Source organism: Mastigoproctus giganteus, chromosome 3 (genome assembly GCF_048544385.1).
Source record: "Mastigoproctus giganteus isolate SK-2022 chromosome 3, ASM4854438v1, whole genome shotgun sequence".
NCBI lineage: Eukaryota > Metazoa > Arthropoda > Arachnida > Uropygi > Thelyphonidae > Mastigoproctus > Mastigoproctus giganteus.
This window is the reverse complement of record NC_143577.1, coordinates 217,826,336-217,853,179: the sequence shown is the minus strand read 5'-3', so window position 1 is coordinate 217,853,179 and position 26,844 is coordinate 217,826,336. Positions and strand designations below refer to the sequence as shown.

The window sequence follows — 26,844 nt, the reverse complement described above, 5'->3', positions numbered from 1 at the left end:
ATTTTTATAAAAGGGTCACATCACAGGAGTCTAAGTGTGATTCTGCTAACACAAAATTTATTTTGTCAGGGTACTCAGTTTAGAACTATCAGTCTTAACGCACACTATTTGATAGTTTTCAAAAACCCACGTGACTCTCGGCAATTTTCTCATCTTGCCACACAAGTTTTTCCTGGACGGTCGGGTGTGCTGATTGACATTTATAAAGAAGCAACAAGTCGAGCACATTCTTATTTGCTCCTAGATTTTAAACAGGACACACCTGAGGTGCTCCGTCTGCGAAGTAATATTTTGCCAGAAGAAGCCCCCAACATTGTTTATGTACCCATATGGCTTCTAGACTCCGAAAGCACAAAAACCTCATCAAGTTTATTTCTGAAGCCACTCCAAAACAAGCCACAGCTGTCTTAAAACACACTATGCCAGCACAAATCACATCTCTTTGTGAAATTTGTAAAAATCTCCTTTGTGGCAATATCCCTCTAAGTAGCAAACAGCATTCACAGCTCTCCAAGAAAAAGAAAATCTTGAGATTATTAGGAAATAAACAGGTGCCCTTCATACAAAGGCGAAAACTTATTCACCAGCACGGTGGTGCTTTGTTTCCCCTACTTGGTAGCATAATAGTACCATTGCTCACATCCCTCATAAGGAAATGAATCAGCTGTATAAAAAATTCACACTGCTAAACACCCCAGAGCAGAAAGAAATTGAAAGTTTGGATGACAAAATGTCATCTGTTCTTCAAAGGAAAGATTTGGATGTTGAAAGTAAAGTTAGAGAATATTTAACCACTTTACAGACTTATTTAGGTCTAAAAAGACAGCTTGCACCATCAGTACACACGGAAGAAATGCCACCACCCCCACCTGTTGAAGATGTTCCTGTGAAGAAAAGAAAAAAATCATCTTTTTTCCTACCCTCCCCAAGGCGGTTGAGAGCAAGAAAGCTGAATTGGGTTCGAATGTAAGTAAAAACCATTTTTTTTTTTTATTTAAAATTATTTTTATTTAGAAATAAATGTTCTGTTATGTCAACAGTTACAATAACATCATTCATCCACAAATCGGGAGAATAACACACATTAACAATCTGGTGCATGGTTAAGCCACGACACCTGTGTGTAAGGAAATAAATACAGTGTAAACCACAGGCTATAGACAACTTGTGTTGGATAACAGTAGCATTATACGTCCATTTTTTACATTGTTTAGTTAAAAATTTCACAAAGTCCTTTTTTGGTTTGCGACCATAGCTGTCAAAGTATTCGCCACATTGTTCCTGTAGAAATAAGGCAACCCAGTGCTGCCCAGGTAGATGTGAGGGATCTGTATTGACTACAAGGAGACACGGTTTTGGTAGCATCCGTGTAGGTAGTTCATCACGTGCACACACTCCCAATGGAAATTTCCGTGTGTAGACATCCATCTGTAAAATCTGTTCAATCTGTTCAGTGTTCCTAATCCAGAAGTACCGAGCGATCCCTGGTGATCGAAAGGATGTTTTCAAACTCTGCGAACAACACCACTGTAACGTTCTCGGGTAGGTGAGCAGAAAATTTCAGTTCGATACGTACACTTCCTCGTCTATGAGTATTGATGTGTTCGCCTACGGCATTATGGTCAGGAGAGAGGTCAAATCCATACAACACATTACCTTCTAGGTATTCTTTATAGGAAATATCATTACCCACATCACGTGTCCACTTGTTCAGTGATGTGAAAAGAGAGAGGTATGATCTGGTGTAATGACCCTCTTTATAATTAGGTGTCAGAGGTTGACTTGGATGCTGAATACCATCAGCCGACACTACCAGATAACATAAATTGAAGTGGGCAAAATTGAATGGATTGTGACTGTACGAACCATTGAATGCTTCACTTGCAACTAGACCTATAACTAATCGAGAAGGAATGTCGCCCAGATAGATGTTGTCTCTTGTAGAATCACTCATACCTTTAGGAATCGAGTAATAGCTGACTTGCACCCTGTTTATGGGGTAGTGAATAGGATTTTTTTCAAGCACAGTCAAGTGGGCTAACAGAACTTTAGGATTTAATCTCACTTTGTGCACGAAGAGGGTTGCTTCCTGAATATGAACTCTGCATTTCATGTCTGTGGTGACGGCCAATAAACAGAATTCTGGGTTACTTCGCACTAGACGAATACGTAGTGACACATTATTAACGATATATCTTGCCTGGTGACACAAATCCAGATGTAGGCGCCCTAGAAGTTCCACACTCCTTGATTTTGCAATTGAATCCTGTCGTTTACACATCCCGCATTCTGTCTTGGTGAACATTTCACTGACATCCGCAACGTCATCTTTCACGTACAGTTCTGTTGTTAATTGGGTACATTTGGCACCGCGATCGTAATTCAGTAGTTTTTCTAAATATGCCCTGTAGGGATAAGTATCTGCTGATGCATTGATTAATTTATCTTGTAAAAACAGATCGACCTGACTGAAAAGGGAATGAAAAAAATTGTTCACCACACTCACAGATGTGGCATCTATCTCTTTCCCGTCACTATGTGTAACACGAACTTTCAGACGTAAAAATGTTTTTCCAAAATCTAAATATTCTTCTGAAGTACCGGGAATAAAAAATTCGATGGGGCCTCCACTATCCACACTGCCTAGTGGTTGAAAAGTCACATAAGATGAACGTTCGATAGATAGGTTAATAGCCGGTTTTTGAAATAGATCTAGTTCTGACATCATAAGCTCCATGTTTAAAAAATATCTCTGCGCTTCCTCTTCTTCCCTCTTCCTTTCTGGTTCAGAACCTTGTTTGAAATGGACTGACCGACTTCCGATGCTCTGTTTATAAAGGATCGTTTGAGGGGCACCCCCTCCAAAACATCACCAATCACGTTTTGACCTGCTCTTAAAACATGCTTACCCACAAAACGGGCAGCGGGTTTCAAAAGTGGTGTTAGAAAAGAGAATGCTGAACGAAAAATGCTACCAAGTCCGTACCCACGCTGCAAAGGTTGTCCGGCAAATGCATTACCACCTCCCGCTTGTACCGTGTAGTAATCAATGTATTCACTCATCTTTACGAAAATGCAGCTTCACTAAAGTCTTCCCACTCCTGAACTCTAGAAACTGTCCACTGTCTGTACAAATACTGATGGACACGGTGTGAAACCTGTGTCTCAAAAGGGGGTAATAGTCTGGGTTTTCGTATGTAAATGTGTTCTGTTCAATACAGGGAACAACACGTAACAGTGGAGCACACGTATCACCTACAATCTGGTCCTGAATCAGGTTGGAATAAACAAAATACGCTGAGACACCCCGTTTTATATCTGCAGGGTACTTCCCACTGACAGCTCCACTCAATTTAGTACCAATCTGGTGAAAACCAAGCATAAGACCTAAACCTGGGGAATCTTGTGGAAACACTAATGAAAAGTTTTCTGGTATATGTAAAGTCAGGGTATCGTCTGAATTAACATTTCCACTTAAACTCGGGCAAACGCTCAACATTGCATCAAGAATACTAGAGATTGATTTATAGTTTCCATGGGGAAGCACACACATCTGGTAACTGCCACCAGTAACAAGAGTAAAAACAACATCTCTTGCACTTGGGGCAAAAGAAATTTGACCTTTGATAGGTAATACACTCTCACCTACAGATGTATCTGTAAATACACGGCAGCCTTTCCCCCGTACACCTGCTTTTTGAAGTCCAAATAATTTTACTAGTTTCTCGGGCAATTGTATTTTACCTTTTCCATGCACATTCACTGAAAATTGATATTTTGCAACAGTTTTTGTGTGTACTGTAAATGAAATAAGGGGATGAACACTGTTCAACTCATCTAAAAGTTGTTGATAATCTTTATACTTTAAAGAAAGCACATGTAAAATTTGTTCAGAGTCATAATCATTGCGAAGTACATGAAATTCTTCGTATCCTTTTGTGATATTGTTCCACACTCCTGGTAGATGGATTTCAGAAAGTGCCACCACCCACTTCCCACTCAGATTAATTTCCCGGGGTAATTGAACTTTGAAACGTGATTGGGTGTTATCGGGATACATGTCCATACTTGCATTACTTGGTAGGGTTAGGTAAAACATCTTTGCTTCGTACCCAAGAATTGTAGGATGCAGGGTATCCAAGCCACTTCACAAGTAACTGTCTCTGGCCACGCACTGTACGCTTCCCAAGTACTTTTTCAATCAGATACACGTTTTCCGGTACCTCGTTATCAAAACTGACTCTCTGTAGCTGATGTTCATAAAATGTCCCTTCTATCACCTCACCATCTCTCCCTTTAACCTTATATACTACAGGGTGCCTTTTGATTACCTGAGCTATGAAAAACACCTCCTCAGACCAATTCCCTCTGAACGCTTTTCGAAAATTATGGCTATCATCACTAAGAACAACATGGTCACCGATTTTAAACTTGGGTTCCGAAACTTTTGGATGGGGTCTATATAATTTAGCATAAACTGTTTCTTCATTATGCATGGTGACATCTGCAGGGGCCATACCAATAGATCTGTGTACAGTTTCATTATAAGTTTTCACTAATTTTTGCAGCACATGTATATATTTATCATTTTTTGAATATGTAACCCATTTATAAATTTTTTCTTTTAATGTTCGAATAAATCTTTCTGCCATAGAAGCTTTCTTTTCACTTCTAGTGGTGTAAAAGTGGATATTTTTAGATTTGAATAATGCACGCACTTGTTTATTAGTAAATTCCTTTCCTTGGTCACTATTAATATTAAATGGTACTTCTTCTTTAAAAATAGATTTGAAAGCTTTAACTACTTCTTGTGAATGTTTAGATTTTAATGGTCTTACCCAACCATATCGTGAAAAGCAATCAATACACACGAGAAGAAAATGAACACCATTATTTGCTTTAGCAAGATTTGACATGCTGGCTAAATCACATTGAAATGTATGGTGAAGACCAGGAACTTTCATCTGGTTACGAGGAAAATTTCTTCGTTGCTGTCTGTGTCTCACATATGTGGGCTGTCCTGATAACCATTCTTTCACAGTATGTTTGGGTAATTTTGTATGTTTTTGTAAAGCATTAACACTAGCAAAGCTCCCCACCACAGTGGGATTATAATAATCTTCTAACATGTTCTCTTTATTGCAGGTAAAACAACACTAACCCTGGAACAGAAGATACTTACCTTTATAGTACTTTTCATACTTTTTGTAATGGGAGAATTGTGGACTGTCCTTGAAAAGAGAGCTGTGTCAAGATTTTATCAGAATAATGATTCCTTTGTAAATAATTTTGTTAACAGTGTTCAATAAAAAAACTTCGTTCTTTATAATTCTGTGTCTTCCTTAAAAGTTATATTGAAAATCACTTTCAACTGGCAAAATACCATTGATTTGTTCATGAATACTTTAATTTATTGCCTAAAAATAACGTTTAAAATAGTCTTCTCATTTAAAAATATACCAACCAGCAGCAAAATTTAAAAAAACACTTTCAAATTCATGGGGGAACAAAACCCTCTCTTTGAATTCCAAGAATTACCACAAAGGATTATGACGTCATAAGACATGTTACACTATGCATGTTTTAACATTGTACGACAGTACCGCCGCCTAGCGGCGGGGGTAAGAAGAGGGAGGGTGGAACACAACCCCCCGTCAGTATCGTTGAAAGGGTTACGATTGCAGCGCCACCTGGCGGCAAAGATGGGGGAGGGGGGAAGACCACATGCTGACAAAATCGGTTCAAAGTGTTTCGATGGCAGCGCCACCTGGTGACGGAGGTGGGGGATGGAGGAAGACCACCCGCTGACAAATTCTGTTCAAAGTGTTTTGGGGTGGGGGAGGGAGGGGGAAGTCGCCAGACCACCCGCTGTGCAATTCTGTTCAAAGTGTTTCGGGGGTAGGGGAGGGAGGGGGGAGGCAGACCGCAAGCTCGGAGAGGGGAGGGTTGGCGGGGTGGGGGAAGGGAGGCTTTACAGACCGCCCCCCCCCCCCCCCCCCGGTCAGTTTGGTTCAAAGTGCCTCCCCTACTACTACTCAGGAGTACGCAGCTCCTGTCCATTCCGGTTGAAAATTGGGGAAGATAGAGGAGCAAATTTGCCATTTAGTTGTTTTACTTTCTCCAATATTATTCTAGAATCTGTATTTTTATTAACTGCATTTGCAAATCGCACCGAGGAGTCTGCTTTCTTCTTGATGTGGCGAGCCTTGGCTCAGTTTTTTTTATAATTTATAAGATTATTGGTAGAAGGATGTTTGCGGAATATATTCCAGGCTCGGCTTTTTCTTTTTTGGCACTCTTACAATCGTCATTCCACCAATAATTTATGGATCTACGGGAGCTTCACTGTGACTGTGGCATGGCAATAGACCCAGCTGCTAGGATTTGTTTAGTGATATGGTTGATGACTATGTAAATTGAACGAGATTCAATGATCTAATTATCAAAGGATACATAATAAGTGTACTTTGCCCAATCAGCCTTGGAATATTTCCATTTCATGCAGTTTTCCGAAGTCACAGAGTGTGAAGTTTGAATTTTACAGATTAGTGGACAGTGGTCACTGTTGAGTGTATCATCAAGAGCTGTCCACTCAATACAAGGAAAGAGGTTCGGAGAGCAGATAGATAGATCTATCGAGGAGACTGTTCCTGTTGGGAGATGAATGTAAGTTGGTAAACCAGTATTTAGGATGGCTAAATTCTGCCTGTCAATGAGCATTTCAGTAAGTTGTCTCCGTCCATCTGCATTGGGAGAGCCCCCAATGGATGGTGTTCGTTGAAGTCGCCCAATAAACAGAACGGGGTTGGCAACTGCAGAATTAAATCTTCAAGTTGATGAATAGTGGAGGGCTGATTGGGCGGCAGATAGATAGAAACGAGTGTTATAGTGACTCCAATTGCTATTCGCGTAGCAACAGCTTCAATAGAGGTTTGCAAAGGAATACGTCTGCAAGGGACTCGTGAATCTATGAGAATAGCAACCCCACCGTGAGCTTTATTTGTAACTGGTCTATCTTCTCTGAAGAGAGTATAATTTTTGATCGAGAGAGATACCTTAGGAGTTTAACATGTCTCTTGTAAACAGATGCCAACTGGATTATGACGTTTAATTATTTCCTGGATGTCATCTATATTTCTACAAAAGCCTCTGCAATTCCATTTTGAGACCAATTTTCTCCAAAAGAGATAAAATTAAAAGTGACCACGTCTGTCTGTTTTTTAAAAGTCTGTTTGACGTGGTCATTTTTAATTTTATCTGTTTTTGAGAAAATTGGTCTCGCGTCTATTTCATCTTGACTGGGGATTTCATTAGAATCCATAAGGATTGAGTCAACTGGCTGTTTGCTAACGGGATCTGGCTTCTCTGTTTGAACGGGTCTTACAAGGGCTGCATGGGCAGCAGGTGATATGGTGACTGGCTAGCCCTGCTTGAAATATTTTGCTTTGATGATTGTGGTACAGAAGAGAGCAAGGATCAAGCCCGTTCAGAAATGGAGATGTTTGGTTGAATTGATGTATGAGTTTGGACTGATACTGAATGAAATTTTTTAAAGGCTTCGGCATATGTACGTCTAGGCATCTGTAGTTGCAATTGCTTTCGGGCTTCTGGGAACGAGACTTTCTTTTCTATTTTGTATTTCTTGTTTTTTTTTTCTCGTATATCCACTGTTCACAATTTTTGGAGAAGGCTGGGTGTTTGCCTTTACAATTGGGACAAAGCGAAGACTGGACATTACAGTCAGCTTGGGTATGCTCTTTCGATCCACAGTTTGGACATACTGAGTCACCTCGACAGACTATTTGTGAGTGTCCAAATTTTTGACACTTATAATATCTTATTGAGTTCGGTATATAAGGGCGAATGCGACAATGCAAATACCCTGCTTTTACTGATGGAGGTAAGTTGGGTGAGCTGAATGTTAGTATAATGCTCCGAGTCGGAATTAACTCGCTATCTTTTATCATCATAATTCTTTTGTCCTATGTGACTTTCTGATCCTGCAGTTCCTGAACAATTTCTTTCTCTGAGACATTCATTAGGTCCCATTCTGAAATTATGCCTTTGGCTGTATTAAGTGCGGCATCTGGGGACACCTTGACTAGAATTCCACCAAATGAGTTGAGTATGAGTAGAGACTCAGGGGGTTTAGAGCTGGTGGTCTCTACAAGCAGGTCACTAGATTTTAGTCGTCTTACCGTTTTCGGGAAACCAGCTGTGTTCTCAAGACACTTTTGAATGAGAAATGGCGATAGATTGCCTAAGGGCTGGTTTGTTAGTGAATGCAGAATCAGAAAACTTGGGTGTTCAATTCGAGGAGCATCCGTTCTCAGTCTCTTTGGATTAGCAGAGTCAATATCGGGTTGATGCAAATCCATATGATTCGGATTTGCAGTCTTAATCGGGGGGATCACATTCCATGTTTTGCTCCTTTTTCCCCTGGGGGTTTGCTTTACCCCCCAGGTTTCCGGCCCCGCCACGGAGAGGCAGGAGCAGACCCACTAAGTGACCAAGCGGCTGAGTTATTTAGTTAGTACTGTTAGAAACGGAAAGGTGGCTTCCTTTCTGGGCCTTTGCCTAATTCTTGTAATGCAAAAGTGCTACAGTAATTTATAAATAAAGAGAACGGTAGTTGGAACGAAATATAATCTATTCAAAGGCTCTTTGGATATAACGCTTTTTGGAACGCACAGGAATCGCTTGGTCACGGAACGCTTGGCACCCGGGCCTCGTTACGTCAAATCATTCCTCTGTAATCATTGCTCAGCTATTGAGCAAAGCAGAAGATCGACAACAAATATTAATAAAGAAGTAAATTTTATATGGCAATTTTTAGAATAAATTTCCACCCAGACTATATACTAACCTTTTCTAGAAGAGTTTGTTTTTTATGTAATATTTGTTTTTATATTATAGAATGTTTTGTGATATGGGAAATATGACATGTTATTTTTTATTTGCACTATTAAAATTTTATCATGAAAAAAATGTATCCATTATATTTCCTTAGTTGTTAAAAAAAAAGAGAGACGAATAAAAAAAAGTAGCGCGTGTACCAAGCACGCGCGGTAGATGGTTTTTATGTGAATCCTTCGCGTTTCTTTTAGGTATTTTGATTACGAAATAAAAGAGCTTTTAAATTGTAAATATTTTATTGAACATTCGCAAATTTTTATAATTTCTGGAAGACAAGATACAATGGATTTATGATAACTAAAGTAATTGATGTCTACCTCCGATTGAAACATATCTAAATGTCTAGAAAACAGCGTCGATTGAAGTACCGACCTTGTAGTTGAAACGACATACGCAACTGTTTGGGGCACCTAACAATGGAATGTTACTAAAATGCGAGACGAAAAAATAAATTGTTGAAAAATAATTGTATTGTTGCAGTCCTACTTTCTTCAGGAAGTATGATTCTGACGTGATACAATTAAAAAATTCTATAAACGTAGAACTCGAGATACTATCGTATCCAGGTATCATCGTAAAGAGGAGAGGGGGGGGGGGCATGATGACTAGACTGACTCCAGATAGATATCATACCGGTCACGAAAAATGCATCACGCGCTCTAATCACACTACTAGTGAGTGCTTGGCGCAGACTAGAAGTGACGTCAAGCGCAGCAGAAATCCGAAAGGATGTTTCACATTAAAAAGTCGGCAATGCGAGCCCATTGTTAAAATATTCACAGCTCACCACTGGAAGTGGTGAGCTGTGAATGGGCATGCAGCAGAAACAGTACGTCTATGGAACAGCGAGAGGAGGAGAGACTCTGTTAGAGAGGATACATTAATCAACTTTACTACCCTCTTCTGAATGGAAACTAGAAGCCTGAGAGAAGTTTTGGGGGCAGTGCCCCAGTTTTGGGAAAACTTTGCCATGGTAGGACGGATATCCGATTTGTACAGAGTGAACAGCTGTTTGGAAGAAAAGTAACTCCGACAGCGAAAGAGAAAACCAAATTTTTTAGATGCAGAGGAAGCAATATTTGTAATATGCTTGTGCCAAGAGAGATTAGAAGTCAGGGTAACCCAAAACAGATAGAAATCGGAGTGCCACCAAAGACAAGCACAGGAGCAGAAGAATCCTTTTTCCGAGATATAAGACAAGACTGAGTTTTAGAAGGATAACCTGGAGATGGGCGTTTAAGGAATTGGTAGCGGACATTCGAGAAGTTGAACCAATTGAGCAGGGCAAGGTTTCTCAAGATGGAAAGTGGAATGCAATGTGCTATCATCGGCAAAACTGTGGATAGGATTACCACTCAATGGAAGAAGGTCATTAATATACACGAGGAAAAGAGCGGAGGAAAGAACTGAACCTTGGGGGACCACCAGCACTAGTGGAGAAGTTAGAAGACAGAGAGCCCTCTACCATCACCCTAAGTGAGCGATCAGAGAGAAAACTGGATAACCAATTACAAAAAAGAGTTGGCAAACTTTTCCATTCAATTTGTCCATAAATGAGTAGCACATGCCAGAATATAACCAGTGGATCGTTGATCAGACGGGAGGTTTCTAGGTAATTTAAGAGTTGGCGGTTAATTGATTTTACCATTACTTTAGAAAGAGTAGATGTAATTGCAAAGGGACGATAACTGGATGGGAGGGATTTGTCACCCTTTTTAGGAACTGGCTGGATATGAGCAAATTTCCAAGCAGAAGTAAAAACACCTTTGGAGTAAGAAAGTGAAAAAGACGGCAAAGAATAGGAGTAAGTTAAGGAACACAGGTTAGCATTAGCATTAGCATTAGCATTAGTAGAGGCATATGATGCAAGAAAGCAAGCTTATTCAGCATCAGCCAAAAAAAAAAAAAAAAAAAAAACACACCACTCCCATTTCACCCCTCCGTTCGTTCGAAATACCTGTCCAGTTGAGCCTTAAATTTGTTTAGGCTATCAAGTTCAACAACAAATGATGGAAGTCGGTTCCACCAACCAACCACCCGCTGGCCAAAGGCAAATTTCCGCACATCTATCTGATATCCGTCCTTCCTCAATTTGAATTTATGCCCTCTGATGTGATTATTCTGAGCAAGAGGAAGAATCCCATTGGCATTGAGCATACTCAAACCATTCAAAACCTTATACACCTCTATCAGATCACCTCGCAGGTGCCTAGTCTCCAGACTCGGTAATTTTCAAAACTTAAGCCTTTCTTCGTAAGAGCAACCCTTTGTTCCATTCACTAATCTTGTTGCCCTTCTCTGTACCCGTTCCAGCAGCTCTACATCCTTCTTGAAATGAGGCTTCCAGACCTGTATACAGTACTCAAGATGTGGCCTAACCATTGCCTTATACAAGGGAATAATCACCTCCTTATCCCTGCTAGAAAAATTTCTGTATATCATTGACAAGACACCATGAGCTACTCTTGCAGCTCGTCTGCACTGCTCAGAGAACTTCATATCTGCCTGCACAATTACCCCCAGGTCCTTTTCATTCTCCACCACTGTCAGTGTAGTACCGCAGAGTTGATACGTTGCTCTGGGGTTACTGTTTCCCATATGTAGTATTTTACATTTGTCAATGTTAAACTTCATTTGCCACCTCTCAGCCCATCTGTTCAACCTTTCCAGATCCTGTTGCAGCAGCATAGCGTCAGTAGTGTCCTTAACAACCATGCCAACCTTTGTATCATCTGCAAACTTGGACATTAAACTTGATATACCATCATCAATATCATTCATAAACACCGAAAACAACAACGGACCCAACACTGAACCCTGAGGAACTCCACTAATAACATTAGTCCACGTTGAGCAGTGTCCATTGATTACCACTCTCTGTCTTCTGCCACTCAACCATCCCCTTATCCATAGCAGCAATTTGCCTCCAATGCCACACTGCTCCAATTTGTGCAGTAGTCTTTCATGTGCAACAGTATCAAAAGCCTTTCTAAGATCCAAATAGATAATATCAAAGTTATTCCCTGCATCCAGATCTTTTGTGACTACATCATAGTATCCAATCAGATTGGTCAGGCAAGACCTGCCCTTAACAAAACCATGCTGCGTCTGAGCTGTAACTGAATTCTTGTCTAGATGATCCTGCAGTGCTTCTTTAACCAGTGCCTCCATTAATTTTCCTGGAACAGAAGTTAAACTAACAGGTCTATAATTACTTGTGTCAGCCTTTGATTCTCCTTTGTGAATTGGGGTTACATTTGCACATCTCCAGTATATTGGTACCTCCCCTGAGTCCAAAGAAGCTCTCATAATTATGGCTAGGGGTTTGCTTACTTCCTTTGCTGCCTCCTTTAATATAACTGGATAGATCCCATCCACCCCAGGTGCCTTTTTTATGTTTATCCTCAACAATCTCTCCTCCACTTTCCTCTCAGTTTGAGAACAAGGGGAGAAATACCATCGGAACCTGGAGCTTTCTTAGCATCAAAATCCTTCTGACATCCTTTTGACGGAAGACCACAGGAGACATTGAATGCAGCGTGGTCAGAATGGTGAGAGGCGTTTTTCCAAGATCATTAATACATGAGTTGGAAGAAAAATGGGATGCTAGCAGGTCAGCTTTATCCTTGACTGAAGTGACAACAGAACCATCTGGTTTGGACAGAGGTGGGAGCAGAGATGGGCAAAAGTTGCAGCCAATAGCTTTTGCAAAAGACCAGAATGCTCGGCTACCACTATGGCAAGAAGAAAGTTTTCTACTCTTAGCCTGTTCAAACTCTAGTTTAGAACAGGCTAAGATAACTGCTTTACAATAGTTGCGAGTTTGGTGTAAGCAGAAAATGAAACTGAAGAATTAGAAACAAGCTAATTACGATATGCAACGTTCTTCTCTTGAACAGCTTTAGCATATTTATTGGAAAACCAAGGTTTAGATAAAGGAAAAGATTTTAAGGGGGAGTGTGGGGTAAAGGATTCCATTCCTGCAAGAATAATTTCACTGACACGATCTGAGCAAACAGTGACATCAGAAGTTTTGAAATAGTAACCCGACCAAGGAAAAGAAAGAAAGACATCTCGCATGTCATCCCATTTTACATTCTTTTAATGCCAAACAATACGAGGTTGGCAATAGCCACGAGATTAAGGCTCCATTGGAGAAGAGACAATCATCAAGTTGTGAACTGAGGTGCCTAAAGGACCACTCACACTCGTCCCTGTGTTTAGAAGGGTTGTTTGTGAGAAAAAGATCAAGCGTATTGGCTGTATGATTAGGATTGTCCGGTATTCTTGTAGGTAAATGAACAATCTGTGCAAGGTCATTAGTAATTGCAAAAGCCTTGGCATCTCGACCAGTTGGGTCCTTGTGACTAGAAAACGGAAGCCAGCTGGAGTTTTCAAAATTAAAATCGCCATGGAAAATTACTTCACTGCTAGGAAAGTTGGACTAGACAAAGTCAAGTTGCAAAGAGAGGAAGACACAGAACTCCAGTTGATTAGTGGAGTTTGGAGAACGGTAGAGCAACAGATCAATTTGACAGAATGAGGTAGAGAGATTTTAAGCTAGAGAAGATCGAAAAGTGGAAATTTCAAATTGCAGTCTCTGACAGGGAATATCAGAACGGACATATGCACAAGTACCACCTTTGAGGCGAAAGGAATCATACAGCGAATAATATGGGCATCTGAGATGAGCAGTAGTTGAATCAACCGATAACTGAGATTCTGTCAGAAAAAGTAAATGGGGTTTGGCAGACTGCGAGTGGAAATGGACATCGTTGAGATTAGAATTGAGACCACGTATATTTGTGAAATGAACTGGGAAGTGTTTGGGAGGTTTATATCTTTTTGCAGATAAGCTTACTGTATTAGTTTGACAATTCATGGTGTATTTTATAGAAAGAAAATGTGGGGGGGGGACACACTGTATGAAATAATGAAATTTTTGGATATGGCATACACATAGGAAGAATATAATTAGATCCTTGACATAACGTGGCCTGGAGAATGCTCCCCGCATACACACTACTCGGACTCCCTCCAGTCACTATCTGGCAGAGTAGAGGTAGCAAGATTATACACTAGCTGATCCGGAAACCTCCTAGAGAGTTACCAATAGGTTCGGTCTGATGTACTAACTATCGCGCGGCCTGCGAATACCGTTTTAGAGCTGTACCCTCGAAATGTAAGGAATATTGGATCTCGCCACAACGTTCATCATAACCTCAAAAGTCACCAATAATACTGCATGATGGAAGAGATAGGGAAGGGTTGACCGGAACTTAGCTCTAGAGACTAAACATGGGTTCCACCACTTCAAGTCTCCAATAAGCAAAGTGGTGGTATTTCACCGGTTGATGTGAGTCATCTACCACCTAATACTGCCTGTAACATAAAGGGGTGGCGTTCCTCCATGTGGTGTGGGCGCCACACCTCGACCCCTGCTTACGTTAGTTCACCTGAGTGGTCACCCACCATGTACTTGTGTATGTAGGTTATACCCAGGATTACTAACAGTCCCACCATCATGAAGGTGCCAGCAGAGGATTTGGCTGTCACAGACCGTCCAGACCTTGCCGAAATTGGGTCCACTTGACTTGAGTGTCTCCTGAATATCAGTTTCATCATCGTTTTAGACTCCCAGGTAGCAAGTTCAGCTTGTCTAGATATCTGAGAGAATGTCTGTGACAACCTCAAGGACATACACGACACAAATTTTAAAGGGAACACCAAATTTCAATTTGCATCAGGGCGCCACATACCCTAGGAACGTCCCTGTACCTAAAGTGTTCCTTGAGTAGCATATGTAGATTAGCTGTGTTCTTTGAAGATAAAGGACTGAAAATCTACGTTCTTATGTTAATATACAAATTGGAAATATGTACATAATGGAGTCAAACGTTTTGTGGTATTTTCTGCAGAGAGACGGGGTGAAAAAATTTCAATTAACACCCCGGGCGCCACATACTCTAGGAATGTCCCTGCTCTTAAAGTATTCCTTGAGCAGCATTATATGTAGATCAGCTGTTTTGTTTGAAGATAATAAAGTACTCAAAACCTACATTGGTGTTAATATCCAAATTGGAAATATGTATATAATGGAGTCAAACGTTTCATCGTATTTTCTGACTTCTTCAGTGACTGCAAAGACAGCAACTAAAGGTTATTATTATGGAATTCTTGAAATATTTTAGTAGAATTGAAACCTTCAATTTGCAGTCACTGAAGAAGTAGTAAGAATGTCACTAAAAGTTTCACTCCATGTACATGTTCACAATTCGGAAATTAACTTAATAATATCAATGCGTAAGTTTTGTGTGCTTTATTATCTCCTAACAAAGCTGTAGATATTCTTGCTTTAAGTAAAAAAAAAAAAAAAAAAAATCTTATTAAAGAACCTTAATCTTGAACAAAGAATTTAAGACAGAATCAGCCAAAATATCTATTATTTCGTTTTTTTTTTTTTTTTACAAAAAAACAATTCTTTACAAAAAAAAAAAAAAAAAAAAAAAAAACAATTCCAAGTTTTGTCGAGGGCTTCAAAGGAAATATGCAAATAGAGAACACACCATATGTTGCAATTCGCAAACAAAAAACGAGAAATAAAGCAGCACAATTCGTATAAAAAAATGGTCTCTCTTTGCATAAGCGCATTTCACGGCCCCTTATCACTATCAAAACAATAACTCCACGACTACTATCTTAGCTTTCAACCTATAGAAGCAAATAAAGAAAAGAAGCGGGGGGGGGGGGGGAGTTCTCATTTAGTTTAGTTCCCGAAGGCATTGCAGTCTTAACTGACTGGACAAAGAACGAAATGGCCATACCTCTATATAGGCAGCAACTGATGAAAAAATTTTCGAACTATAAGCGAAATATCTTCGAAGCTGCCCTAAAGAGAATGCAAGACTGGCTGAAAGTTTAACAGAACTCTAGGTAAAAAAAATATTTTGCCTAAAAATTTAAATGTTAATGAAGATGACGACAGAAGCAACAGACTCGTTTTTACGAGAAATAAGCAACTGAGTTTTAGAAGGATTCTAGTTGGCTAAGCTTTCTTCATCCTGTTGTAGTTTTAACTAGACAGCGGCATTTAGGGAATTGGTGGTGAACATTCCATTTGTTCAGAGCAAGGTTTCTCAAACTAGAAAGGGGGATGTTGTGTGCGTTATTAGCAAAAATATGGAGATTTCTAGTAAGTGGAAGATCATTAATATAACCTCCTTTGAGGAGGTTTGAAAAGAAAAAAAAAGGGCATTAGTTTAAAACGTAGACAGAAATCTATCATAGTTTTTATATGAACAGTTGGACAGAAAACTGGCTATCCAGTTGGAAAACGGGACGTAAATTTATTAGTTGAGAGATCGTTTAAAAGACTTTTGAACCAAACATGATCAAAAGCATTGGAAATAAAAACTGATTGAATTTCACCAAAAATTTTCCATCCAATTTGTCCAAAGATGAATAATATATGCCAATATATCACCAGTGGCCATTGACTAAATCAATATTAATCAGATGGTCTGAGATAGTTTAAGAGTTGCTGGTTGATGGATATCTCCATTAAATTTGGAAGAAGTAGAGGAAGGTACAATAGGATGACAGTTGGAAAAATAAAGTTTTCACTCTTTTTAGGAAACTGCAGCAGGTTATAAGGAATTTCCACGCAGAAGCAAAAAATTATACCGGAATAAGAAAGTGCAAAAAGTTGACAAAAAACACGTGCACAAGTTTTGAGAACAAGTGGAGAAATGCAACCAGGATCTGGAGCTTTCTTGACATCGAGAGAGATCTGATTCTAACATTCTTCTGTAGGAATGCCAGAACGGCATCAAGTGGAGTGTTATTGGTTATGGTATGAGATGATTTACAAAGGTCATTGATACAAGGGTTAGAAGAAAAGTAGCATGCTAACAACTCAATTTTGACTTATTATGCAACAGGTCTATCAGATTGCAACAGACATAGATGTATATACAGTTAACTGTAAAATATGACATGTTACAATGTGGAATGTTTCCATAGAGTTTCCTCCTGATATTAGCATTAGTAGAGACACATGCTGCAAGAAAGCAAGCTTATAGAGCATCACAAAAAAAACAAAACAAAAAAAAACCCTTCCCATTTTCACTGATCCATTGATTCCAAAATGTTTGTCCAGTTCTGCGTTTAATTTTTTAAGCTACCAACTTCCACAACCGATGGAAGTTTTTCCAAGCAATCAACTACCCGCTGGCTAAAGGCAAACTTCCGCACATCTATTCTACAACTGTCTTTCCTCAGCTTGAATTTATTCTCCCTCAGGTTTGTAATCTGAGCAAGAGGAAGAATCCCATCAGCATCGAGCCTGCTCAATCCATTCAAGGCCTTATACACCTTAATCAGATCACCTTGCAGGTGCCTAGTCTTCAGAAGCTGCAATTTGCAGAATTTAAGCCTTTCTTCATAAGAGCACCCCTTTGTTCCCTTCACCAGTCTTAATGCCCTTCTCTGTATTCGTTCTAGCGACTCTACATCCTTCCTAAAATGAGGTTTCCAGACCTGTATGCAGCACTCAAGGTGTGGCCTGACCATTGCCTTGTACAAAGGGATAATTACCTCCTTGTCTCTACTAGCAAAATTCCTATATATCATTGACAAAACTCCATGACCTGCTCTTGCAGACCGTCTGTAATGCTCAGAAAATTTCATATCTGACTGCACAATTACACCCAGGTCTCTTTCATTCTCCACTGCCCTGAGCGTAGAACCACATAGTTGATACATTTCTCTGGGGTTACTACTACCCATATGCAGTGCTTTGCATTTGTCAATGTTAAACTTCAGTTGGCACTTCTCAGCTCATCTACCCATCTTTTCCAGTTGCTCTTGCAGCAGCATACTGTCATTACTGTTATTAACAACCCTGTCAACCTTTGTATCATCTGCAAACTTTGACACTAAGCTTGATATACCTTCAATATCATTGATAAATATACAAAAAAACAATGGGCCTAGGGCTTACAATACCGGTCATTTTTTTCCGGCATTCAAATACCAGTATTGATACAAAAATACTGGTTTTTCAGTACTAATTTTAAAAAAAAATTATAATCTAATCACATAAAGGTTATAAAATCACTTTTGTGATTATGATGTCTTTATCTCTACTAGCAAATGTTCAATAATTCATCAATAGGACACCATGCACGTTGCAACCTGTCCACAATTCTCGAACTTCATGTCTGACCGTATTGTAACTCCCAAGTCCAGTTCCTCCACTACTGACTTTAGTTCAACTCCACCAAGTGTATAAGTTATTTTGGGGTTGCTGTTCCCCAGGTGTTGCAGTTTGCTGAATTAAAGCATAACGGTCACTTTTCTGACCATCCTGGAAGTCTATCTAGGTCACTCTGAAGCTCTTCTTGGCGGTGATCATTAACTACTCTACTGATCTTTACATCATCTGCAAGTTTAGACATCACACCCTATATCCCTTCATAGATGTCATTTAAGATAATCAAAAACAACAGTGGTCCCAATACTGATCCTTGGGGAACTCCGCTTCTTACATCAACCCAATCTGAGAAATAACCATTTATCACAACTCCCTGCCTGGTGCCCTCAAGCCATCGTGCTATCCATCTAATGGTTTTCTCTACGATTCCAGCCTGCTCAAACTTTTAAAGTAACTGCTCATGTGGGACTAAGTCAAATGCTTTGCTGATATCTAAATAAACAATGTCGATATTATTCTCTAAATCCAGCTCAAGATTGACCAGTCAAAATGGCTAACCAGATTTGTTAAACATTATTTTCCCTTTACAAAACCATGCTGTGTATCCTATAGAATTCCACTTCCATCTATTTGATCCTGAATTCCACCCTTGATCATTGCCTCCATGATTTTCCCTACTACTGAAGTTATACTGGCCGGTCAGTAATTTCCCGTGACACTCCTAGAACTGCCTTTATGTTCCAATTTACACCAATATAAAGGAATCTCTCCAGAGTACAGTGATGCTCTCATAACTAGCATTAACGGTTCAATGCACTCACTTGCTGCCTCCTTTAAGATTATAGGGTCTATGCCATCAACCACATGAGCCTTACTCGCCTGTGCACGCGATAGTTTTCTCGTTAAATTAACACGTGAAATTTCAACATCATTAATTAAATTTTTTTTTTCACTCCATTAATTTCTCATTGACGTGAAGGGTTTTTCCTTCTGTAAATATTGATGCAAAATAACTGTTGAGTTCATCTGCAACACCAGTTGGGGTATCTAATACTATCCCATGCAATTACATAGGCATCCGATCTGATTTGTCCTCTTCTTTGCATTTATATATGGGAAGAATTCCTTAACTGCACTCTTTGCTCTCTTTATTCCTTATCCCCCCTCTTTGTTCTCTCTCCCAGACTCAGTAAAGATATTATAATGGAAATTATATTCGCTGAATAAAACGTCTTTCTCCTTCAGAAAATGATGAACATATCTCTGATCCAAGCCCAAGGCGGGATTCGAACCCGCGACCTTTGGGTTGCCAGGCAGGCACTTTACCCACTCGGCTAGCCCGGTCGGCCACCTTTTGATCTCCCCCTTTGTGAATTGGAGGTACATTTGCACATCTCCAGTCCGTGGGGACTTTCCTCGAGTCCAAGGATGCTCTCATTATTATGTCTAAGGATTGCATACCTCCTTTGCCACCTCCTTTAATATAACTGAATAGACCCCATCTACCCCAGGTGCCTTTCTTATGTTTAGATTAATGCTGATATGCCAAAAAGTGGAATCCTGTCAAGGCTCCTTTTGACTACACTGTTTATCCATTCATTTTGTGATTGTTAGAGATGATATATTTATGTATGCAGATGATCTGAAAATACTGACAAAGATCTCATCAGACACAGACCCTGCTTCAATTACCACTCAAATCAATAATATTTATGCAGTAGTTGCCTATCCAGAACAATTTGGGCTCCATCTCAACCTTGACAATAAGAAATAAACATCTTTTCTCTGAAACCAACACCTGCTCAATTCCAACCCTTATTCTGTGACTCCCTAATTCAGTGCCATCAGACACAAAGGCCTTGGAGTCATTTTTGACCTCAAGATGAATTCCCACTTGCACAATGAATAGCTACTGACTCAGATGAATGGTGCACACCGAGCAGCCAAGCAATAGCTCCTTTAAGACATAAAAACTACTATAGTCTGAACATTTAGAAAAGAATTGATGCAGTACAACAGTCAGGCATGAGAGGATATATTGTAATTTTAAGGGTATTCTGCAGCAGTGACAGAAGTATGAATACATTTACATACAGAATCCTAACTGAAAGTAAACAAATATTCTCACTCAGCTTTTTATGTAAGTTACAATCCCAAAGTTCTTTTCTAAGCAGTCGAAGTTATATGAGGTACCAAACTATAATATTCCCTGTAGGAAGAAACTATGCTACTGAAATTTGAACACTAGCTCCTTCCTTCCACAGGAAATGCATTCTCACTGCAGAATACTGGCTTTAAAATGAGCATCACACAAACACTATCTCCCACCAAAACAGAGAACAGTTGAAATGTCTAACTATATCCAGCTATAGAGGCTTCCTAAAAAAAAATTGATACAAAGGGGATCACCACTATAGCAAGGCTTTTTTTACAGAAGTCATTTCTTCACCAATTTTCTGAGACCTGAGCCAGTGGCATGTTCTTCTATCATCATTGAGATCATCTCTGTTGGTATCTCAGCTCCAGCATTTCAGATTAAGTAAAAAATTGTTACTAGGCACTCACTCATTCTCACTGCACAGATGAAGACACACACACAGGTTTACAACAGAGACTGAGTAGTATAGATGAAGAATCCCAAAAGAACTGGCAAATCAATCGTAAGTGGTTTTTAATGGAAATACCATATGTCGGTTTTTCTTGTTCTGTGACTGCTGACTGACATGAAGATTAACATGGTATGCATGGTTAACTATTGAGCTGATCTGGGCCATAACTGGGGGATTCAAAGAGACATCTGCATCCCTAATCTAAAAATTTAAAATTAAAAAGATGAGATATTTCACAAAAAATCACTTGCATAGAACTAAAATATGGAAAATAGGGGGAAAAAAAAAAGGTTTTTTACAATATGATTACATTTTTTTTTTTTTTTAGTGTGTATATGTAAAAACATTCATGTATAAAATTTTGTAGTATCAATGCATATTAAATTTGGAATCTATACATACTTTGCATCCCTAGTTACTTGTAGCAGGTAGCAGAAATTTACACCCACTTCTTCAGTGCAGTCAGCATCCAAGATTATGGCCTCGGCTCCAGGTGGTTAGCCAGGTGAATTACTGGACTTGATTTAACTTCTTAAATGCTGATCTCCAGTGAGGCAAAGACAACTTAGTTGATTTCAATCCTTCTAAAACTCAGTCTTATCTTATATCTCGCAAAAAGGATTCTTCTGCTCCTATGCTTATCTTTGGTGTTACTCCGATTTCTAGGCAAAATGATACATTTCTTTTGGAGATTACCCTGACTTCTAATCTCTCTTGGCACAAGCACATTACAAATATTGCTTCCTCTGCATCTAAAAAACTTGGTTTTCTCTTTCGCTCTCAGCATTACTTTTCTTCCAAACAGCTGCTCACTCTGTACAAATTGCAAATCTGCCCTACCATGGAATATTGTTCCCACATCTGGAGTGGTGCCCCCAAAACCTCTCTCAGGTTTCTAGATTCCATTCAGAAGAGGGCAGTTAGGTTAATTAATGACTCATCTCTAACAGAGTCTCTCCACTCGCTGTCTAATAAGGCATTTCTGCTGCATGCCTTTTCTACAGATACTTCCATGGGCACTGTTCTTCTATAATTCCCACTCTCTCTTTCGAAACAGTCCAAACACATTTTGCCAGCAGGCAACATCCATTTACTGTCCAACTTCAGACAGAACCAACTTTTCATCTTCTTCGTTTATTCAATCGACTGCCGTTTTCTGGAATAACCTTCCTTCGTACATATTTCCTGAAAATTACAGTCTACAGAAGTTCAAGTCTAATGTCAACAAATATATTCTTTCTTCTTCTCAACCTCCAATCCAAGCACAGTACTAAGTACTATAGGTTCTAATACCTCTCGTGTTTGTGATTTTCATTAAAAAAACAAAAAAAAAAACCCAAATTTGGTTTTACGTCACTCACAAGTGCCAAAATTTCCACAGAACTACAAGAGTGGATAATTGAACAATTTTCAGGGAATTGTTCAGGATATCAGTGTACGACACTGCATTGATGATTTTTAGCATTACAACGGTCTGAACCATGAAAAATAGCCCAATACTGTGACCTTACCTTCTTTGAACTTCACTATTGTTGTGTATTGTGGGCACAATACACAACAATACATGGCACTCACCACATACATTCGACTATCTGCTCACAAGGCTTCATAATGGAACTATTTTGCTCAGTAGGACCTGTTTCCAGTATTCCAGTCTAAGAACAATGGACCAAGCACCTCTGCAAATAACATCTGATGTTTGTTGCTGTGATATTGGCAGCTCTGCCTTGAAAGTTAATGCTGTGCAGCTCCATATGGATTGTGAATGCACTTGTGGACACAACTGAAGTTCCAACATGTTTTCCAAAGACATTGCTTAGTTTACTTTCACCACCTTCTAAAAGATCAGCGAGTGGTTCTTATCAGTTTATTATTTTTTGGCCTACCTGCTTATTTGTGCAGGTAGGCCAAAAACATTTTGCTGCATTAGCTGCAACTGACTTTGAAAGATTCGTATATTTAACTCTTGCATGCAACAACAAATTGCTGATATGGCATTTGGCATTTAAGCCTAACTAAAACTCCATAAACATCATGCCATGACTAATTCTGCTTGTTTGATATCTGTACTACTGTCTGCACATTTTTAAACCTATTCTCCCTTTGTGTACATTTTATTCGGATCATTCATTGACCTGAACGAAATGTACACAAAATGTACACTGGTTGGGGTGTCCAAATACTTCTGGTTGGGTAGTGTATGTATATATATTTCCAGGAACTCCCTACAGCTGTCCAAGGACTGACTGACAGACAGGTAGTATTAATCTAGATGTTAAATATCATTATTTAAATAGCACACTGGCATCTAAGGCCATATTGTGCTATGGGGCTCACATCTGGTGAGTACAAGCTTGGCACACCCAGGGTCCTGAGCTGGATATCATCATTTCTTCTCTTTTTTGGTGATTCCTTTCTACTTCTCTCTCTCTCAGGGTAACTTGGGAATTTTTTTTTTTTTTTTTGATGGTGCAGCATAAGCCTCAGGCTTCCTTGCACCATATGGCTAATAATAATAATATATATTACATCTGCACAAATATGCATTCATGGGCTGAGCTGCATTTTGTGGTCCAAAAAACTTGGAATAACTCACAGAAATAAATAAAAAACAAACAAACTTTTTTTTCTGCCAGAAAATGGCTAACTACATCCCCAAACAGAGGGGCTTTTAAGAATTCCAACAGGATTTGGACCTCCAGATGAGTGAAAAACAGTGAAATCACTATATGGGTCACAGAATTTTAAACATCGAACACTTACTATGATAGGTGTAAGTTAGAATATATCTTGTGTAACAAATATTCACGAAGAATATTCAGATTGATTAAACAAACTATGGAATGTTATTCCCACATCTGGAGTGGTGCCTCCAAAATCTCTCTCAAGGCTCCTAGACTCCAATTCTCCCAACTATACTAATCATTTGGAACTCTGACTTCCTTCATTTGAAACTTTACTTTCTCCAGTCCAACTTTCTTAATAATGAGATAATTTTGCTTGCTGATTTTAATGTTCACAACAACTGGCTTCCATTTTCTATTCACATGGATTCAGCTGGTCAAAAGCTGAGGCTTTTGCAATTACTAATGACCTCACACAGATTGTTCATTTACATATCAGCATACCTGACAATCCTAACCACACAGCCAATGCACTTGATACTTTCCTCACAAACAATCCATCCAAGTGTACAGTTAAGATGAGTAGTCCTTTGGGTATCTCAGTTAATAACTTAGTGATGGTTTCTTCTCCATTGGATCCCTTCTCTCTTGTGGCCATTCTCAACGTTACGTTTAGCATTACAAGGATGCAAAATGCAATGACATACAAGATGTCTATTCTAAATCTTCTGATGTCAATATTTTCTCAGTTTATGTCAGTGAAATCCATCGTTCCACACTCCATCTTATCTCATCCTTTGTCTAAATCTTGGTTTAACAATAACTGTGATAAGACTGTCCAAGATAAGGATGTGGCATATCACAATTGGCTTGCATCCAGATCTCCAGGTTTATTTTGTGCCTACACAAAAGCATGCAATAATTACAAAGCAATTATTAATCAGTCCAAACTTGATTTTGAACAAGGTAAGAGTCGAAAACTTGCTTCTTGTTCAAATAGTAGCTGAGCATTCTGGTCTCTTACCAAAGCTACTGGCCCCAACTTTTGCCAATCTGTACTCCCACCTGATGGTTCTATTGCTACCTCAGCTAAAGATAAAAACTGACCTGCTCATCCTACTTTTCTAATTCTTGTACTGACAATCTTGGTAAACTGCCTCCTACCATTCCTAGCAACTCAATTCAATGTCTCCTGTGGTCGTCTGTCAAAAGGATGTCCGAAGAATTCTGAACAAACTTGATGCCAGGAATGCTACAGGTCCTGATGGTATTTCTCTATTTGTTATCAAAACCTGTGCTCCCAAACTTATTCCTGTTGTGTCACCTTTTTACACCTTATTTCACTGCTGTTTTTCCTTCTGCTTGGAAATTTGCTCGTATCCAACCACTTCCAAAAAAAAGGATGAAAAATCTCTCTCATCCAATTATCATCCCATTACACATCTACTCTCTCTAAAGTAATAGGGAAATCCATTAACCACCAACTCCTAAACTACCTAGAAACCTTCCATCTAATCAACAATCACCAATATGGATTCCGACAGTGTTAACCAAATGGTAAAAAATACTGGCTTATGTTTCCCATCTATGATCAAAGTCAAAGGAAAAGTGTGGTAAAATTCAAGCTCTTCACATTTCATCGCTTTTGATCATGTTTGGCATAAAGGTCTTCTAAATAAGCTTGTCATATGGATTGACTGTTCTGTAATTGGGTATCCAGTTTTCTCTATGAATGGACACTGCAGGTGATAGTAGATGTCTTTAACTTCTCTACTAATGCTGGTGTTCCTCAAGGTGCAGTTCGTTCTCCCACTCTTTTCCTATCATATATTAGTGACCTTCTTCAAATGACAGGAAATCCTATCCATAGTTTTGCTGATGATAACACATTATATTCCACCTTCCAGTTTGAGAAACCCTACCCTGCACAAACAACTTCAGCTTCTTGAATATCTACTATCTATCTATGTTCAATTTTATACGACAATTCGTTGCCTTATCGTTTCCATTTCCAAAAGTCACCAGACTTGGGCATCTTAAACTTTCTCTCTCTCGTAGCTGATATTGCACCCTCCTTCCATGATTTTCTAGGGCTTCCTCGTCTTCTCTTCCCTTGTGGTATCCACTCATATAAAATTTTAGGCCATCTCTCTTCATTCATGCGTAGATGTCCAAATCATCTCAGCCTCTTATTTTCAATTCATTCTATATCTTCATCTGCATGCAAACACCTTCTAATTTCTAATATCAATTCCTTAAATGTTGATCTCCAGGTAATTCTCTAGTGGGGCAAAGATGACTGAGTTGATTTCAATCCTGTCGTATCTTGCAAAAAAGGATTCTTCTGCTCCACTTATCTTCGACGACACTCAGATTTCTAGACATTACATTCTCTATTAGGAATTACCCTGACTTTAAATTTTGTTGGCATAAACACATCACAAATACTGCTTCCTATGCATCTAAAAATCTGGGTTTTCTCTTTTGCTCTCGGCATTACTTTTCTTCTAGACAGCTACTCACTCTGCATAAATCTGAAATCTGATCTTTACAGAATATTGTTCCCACATTCTGTTTCTGCTGCATGCCTTTTCTATAGATGCTTCCATGGGCACTGTCCTGCATTGGCTTCTATAATTTACCTTCTCTCTCTCTCTCTTCCAAACCAGTCTGAACACGTATCTCAACAAGTAAGCATCCTTTTACTGTCCATCTTCAAAATCAGAGAGCCAACTTTTCTTCTTCCTCATTTATCACTTCAACTTATGCTTTTTTGGAATAATGGTCATTCATGTGTATTTCCTGATAATTACAATCTACAGACATTCAAGTTTAATGTCAACAAGTATCTTCTTTCATCTTCTTAACCTTCAACCCATGCACGTTACTAAATACTATAGGTTATAATAACTTTAGTGTTTGGGGTTTAAATAATAATATAAAAAAAAACATTTGTTTTTTGTTAATTTTTTTTTTTTTTAATCATTAGATCCAGTAGTTTTGTTTCTATTGTAAAAATGAATCCCAAGAGATTGAAGTAGAAATAAATAAAGAAATAATCAAATTACTTCTTTTTTACAGAATAACCACATTTATCAACACATGTTTAAGGTTACCATTTATAATCACATCAAGTCCAATATACACAACTAGCAATAAGCATTGTAGCAAAAACAAAATTAATAATTTTATTTGACATTCTAGAAATATCACTTTTACAGCAGTCCATTAATCCCAATTAAAGATGAAAATGCTCATTCACTGGAATAACTATGTTTAACTGATATGATATGGGGAAATCTGAAATTAGCAGAATCATCTTTAAACTAAACCCAAGTTTGGAATATGAAAGAGACTCTTAGGACTGTACTCCTAACAAATCTCTACACATTTAATTATGTGTATCAAATGAACATTGCATTTCAATACTAACTTGAAGTAAAGTGATTCTTCAAGCACTAAGGGAATAAAAATGCTTTCA

The 26,844-nt window shown here is 38.9% G+C and overlaps 1 protein-coding gene across 1 annotated transcript; it reads left to right on the top strand.

Annotated features, from left to right (window-relative positions):
- The first annotated feature begins 433 nt into the window (after positions 1-433).
- LOC150088722 (uncharacterized) lies at positions 434-5,239 on the top strand. The gene is made up of 2 exons (XM_090370878.1): positions 434-966; positions 5,146-5,239. The coding sequence occupies exons 1-2, from the start codon at positions 656-658 to the stop codon at positions 5,147-5,149; spliced, it is 315 nt and encodes a 104-aa protein (XP_090227004.1). The 5' UTR covers positions 434-655; the 3' UTR covers positions 5,150-5,239.
- Positions 5,240-26,844: the final 21,605 nt, after the last annotated feature.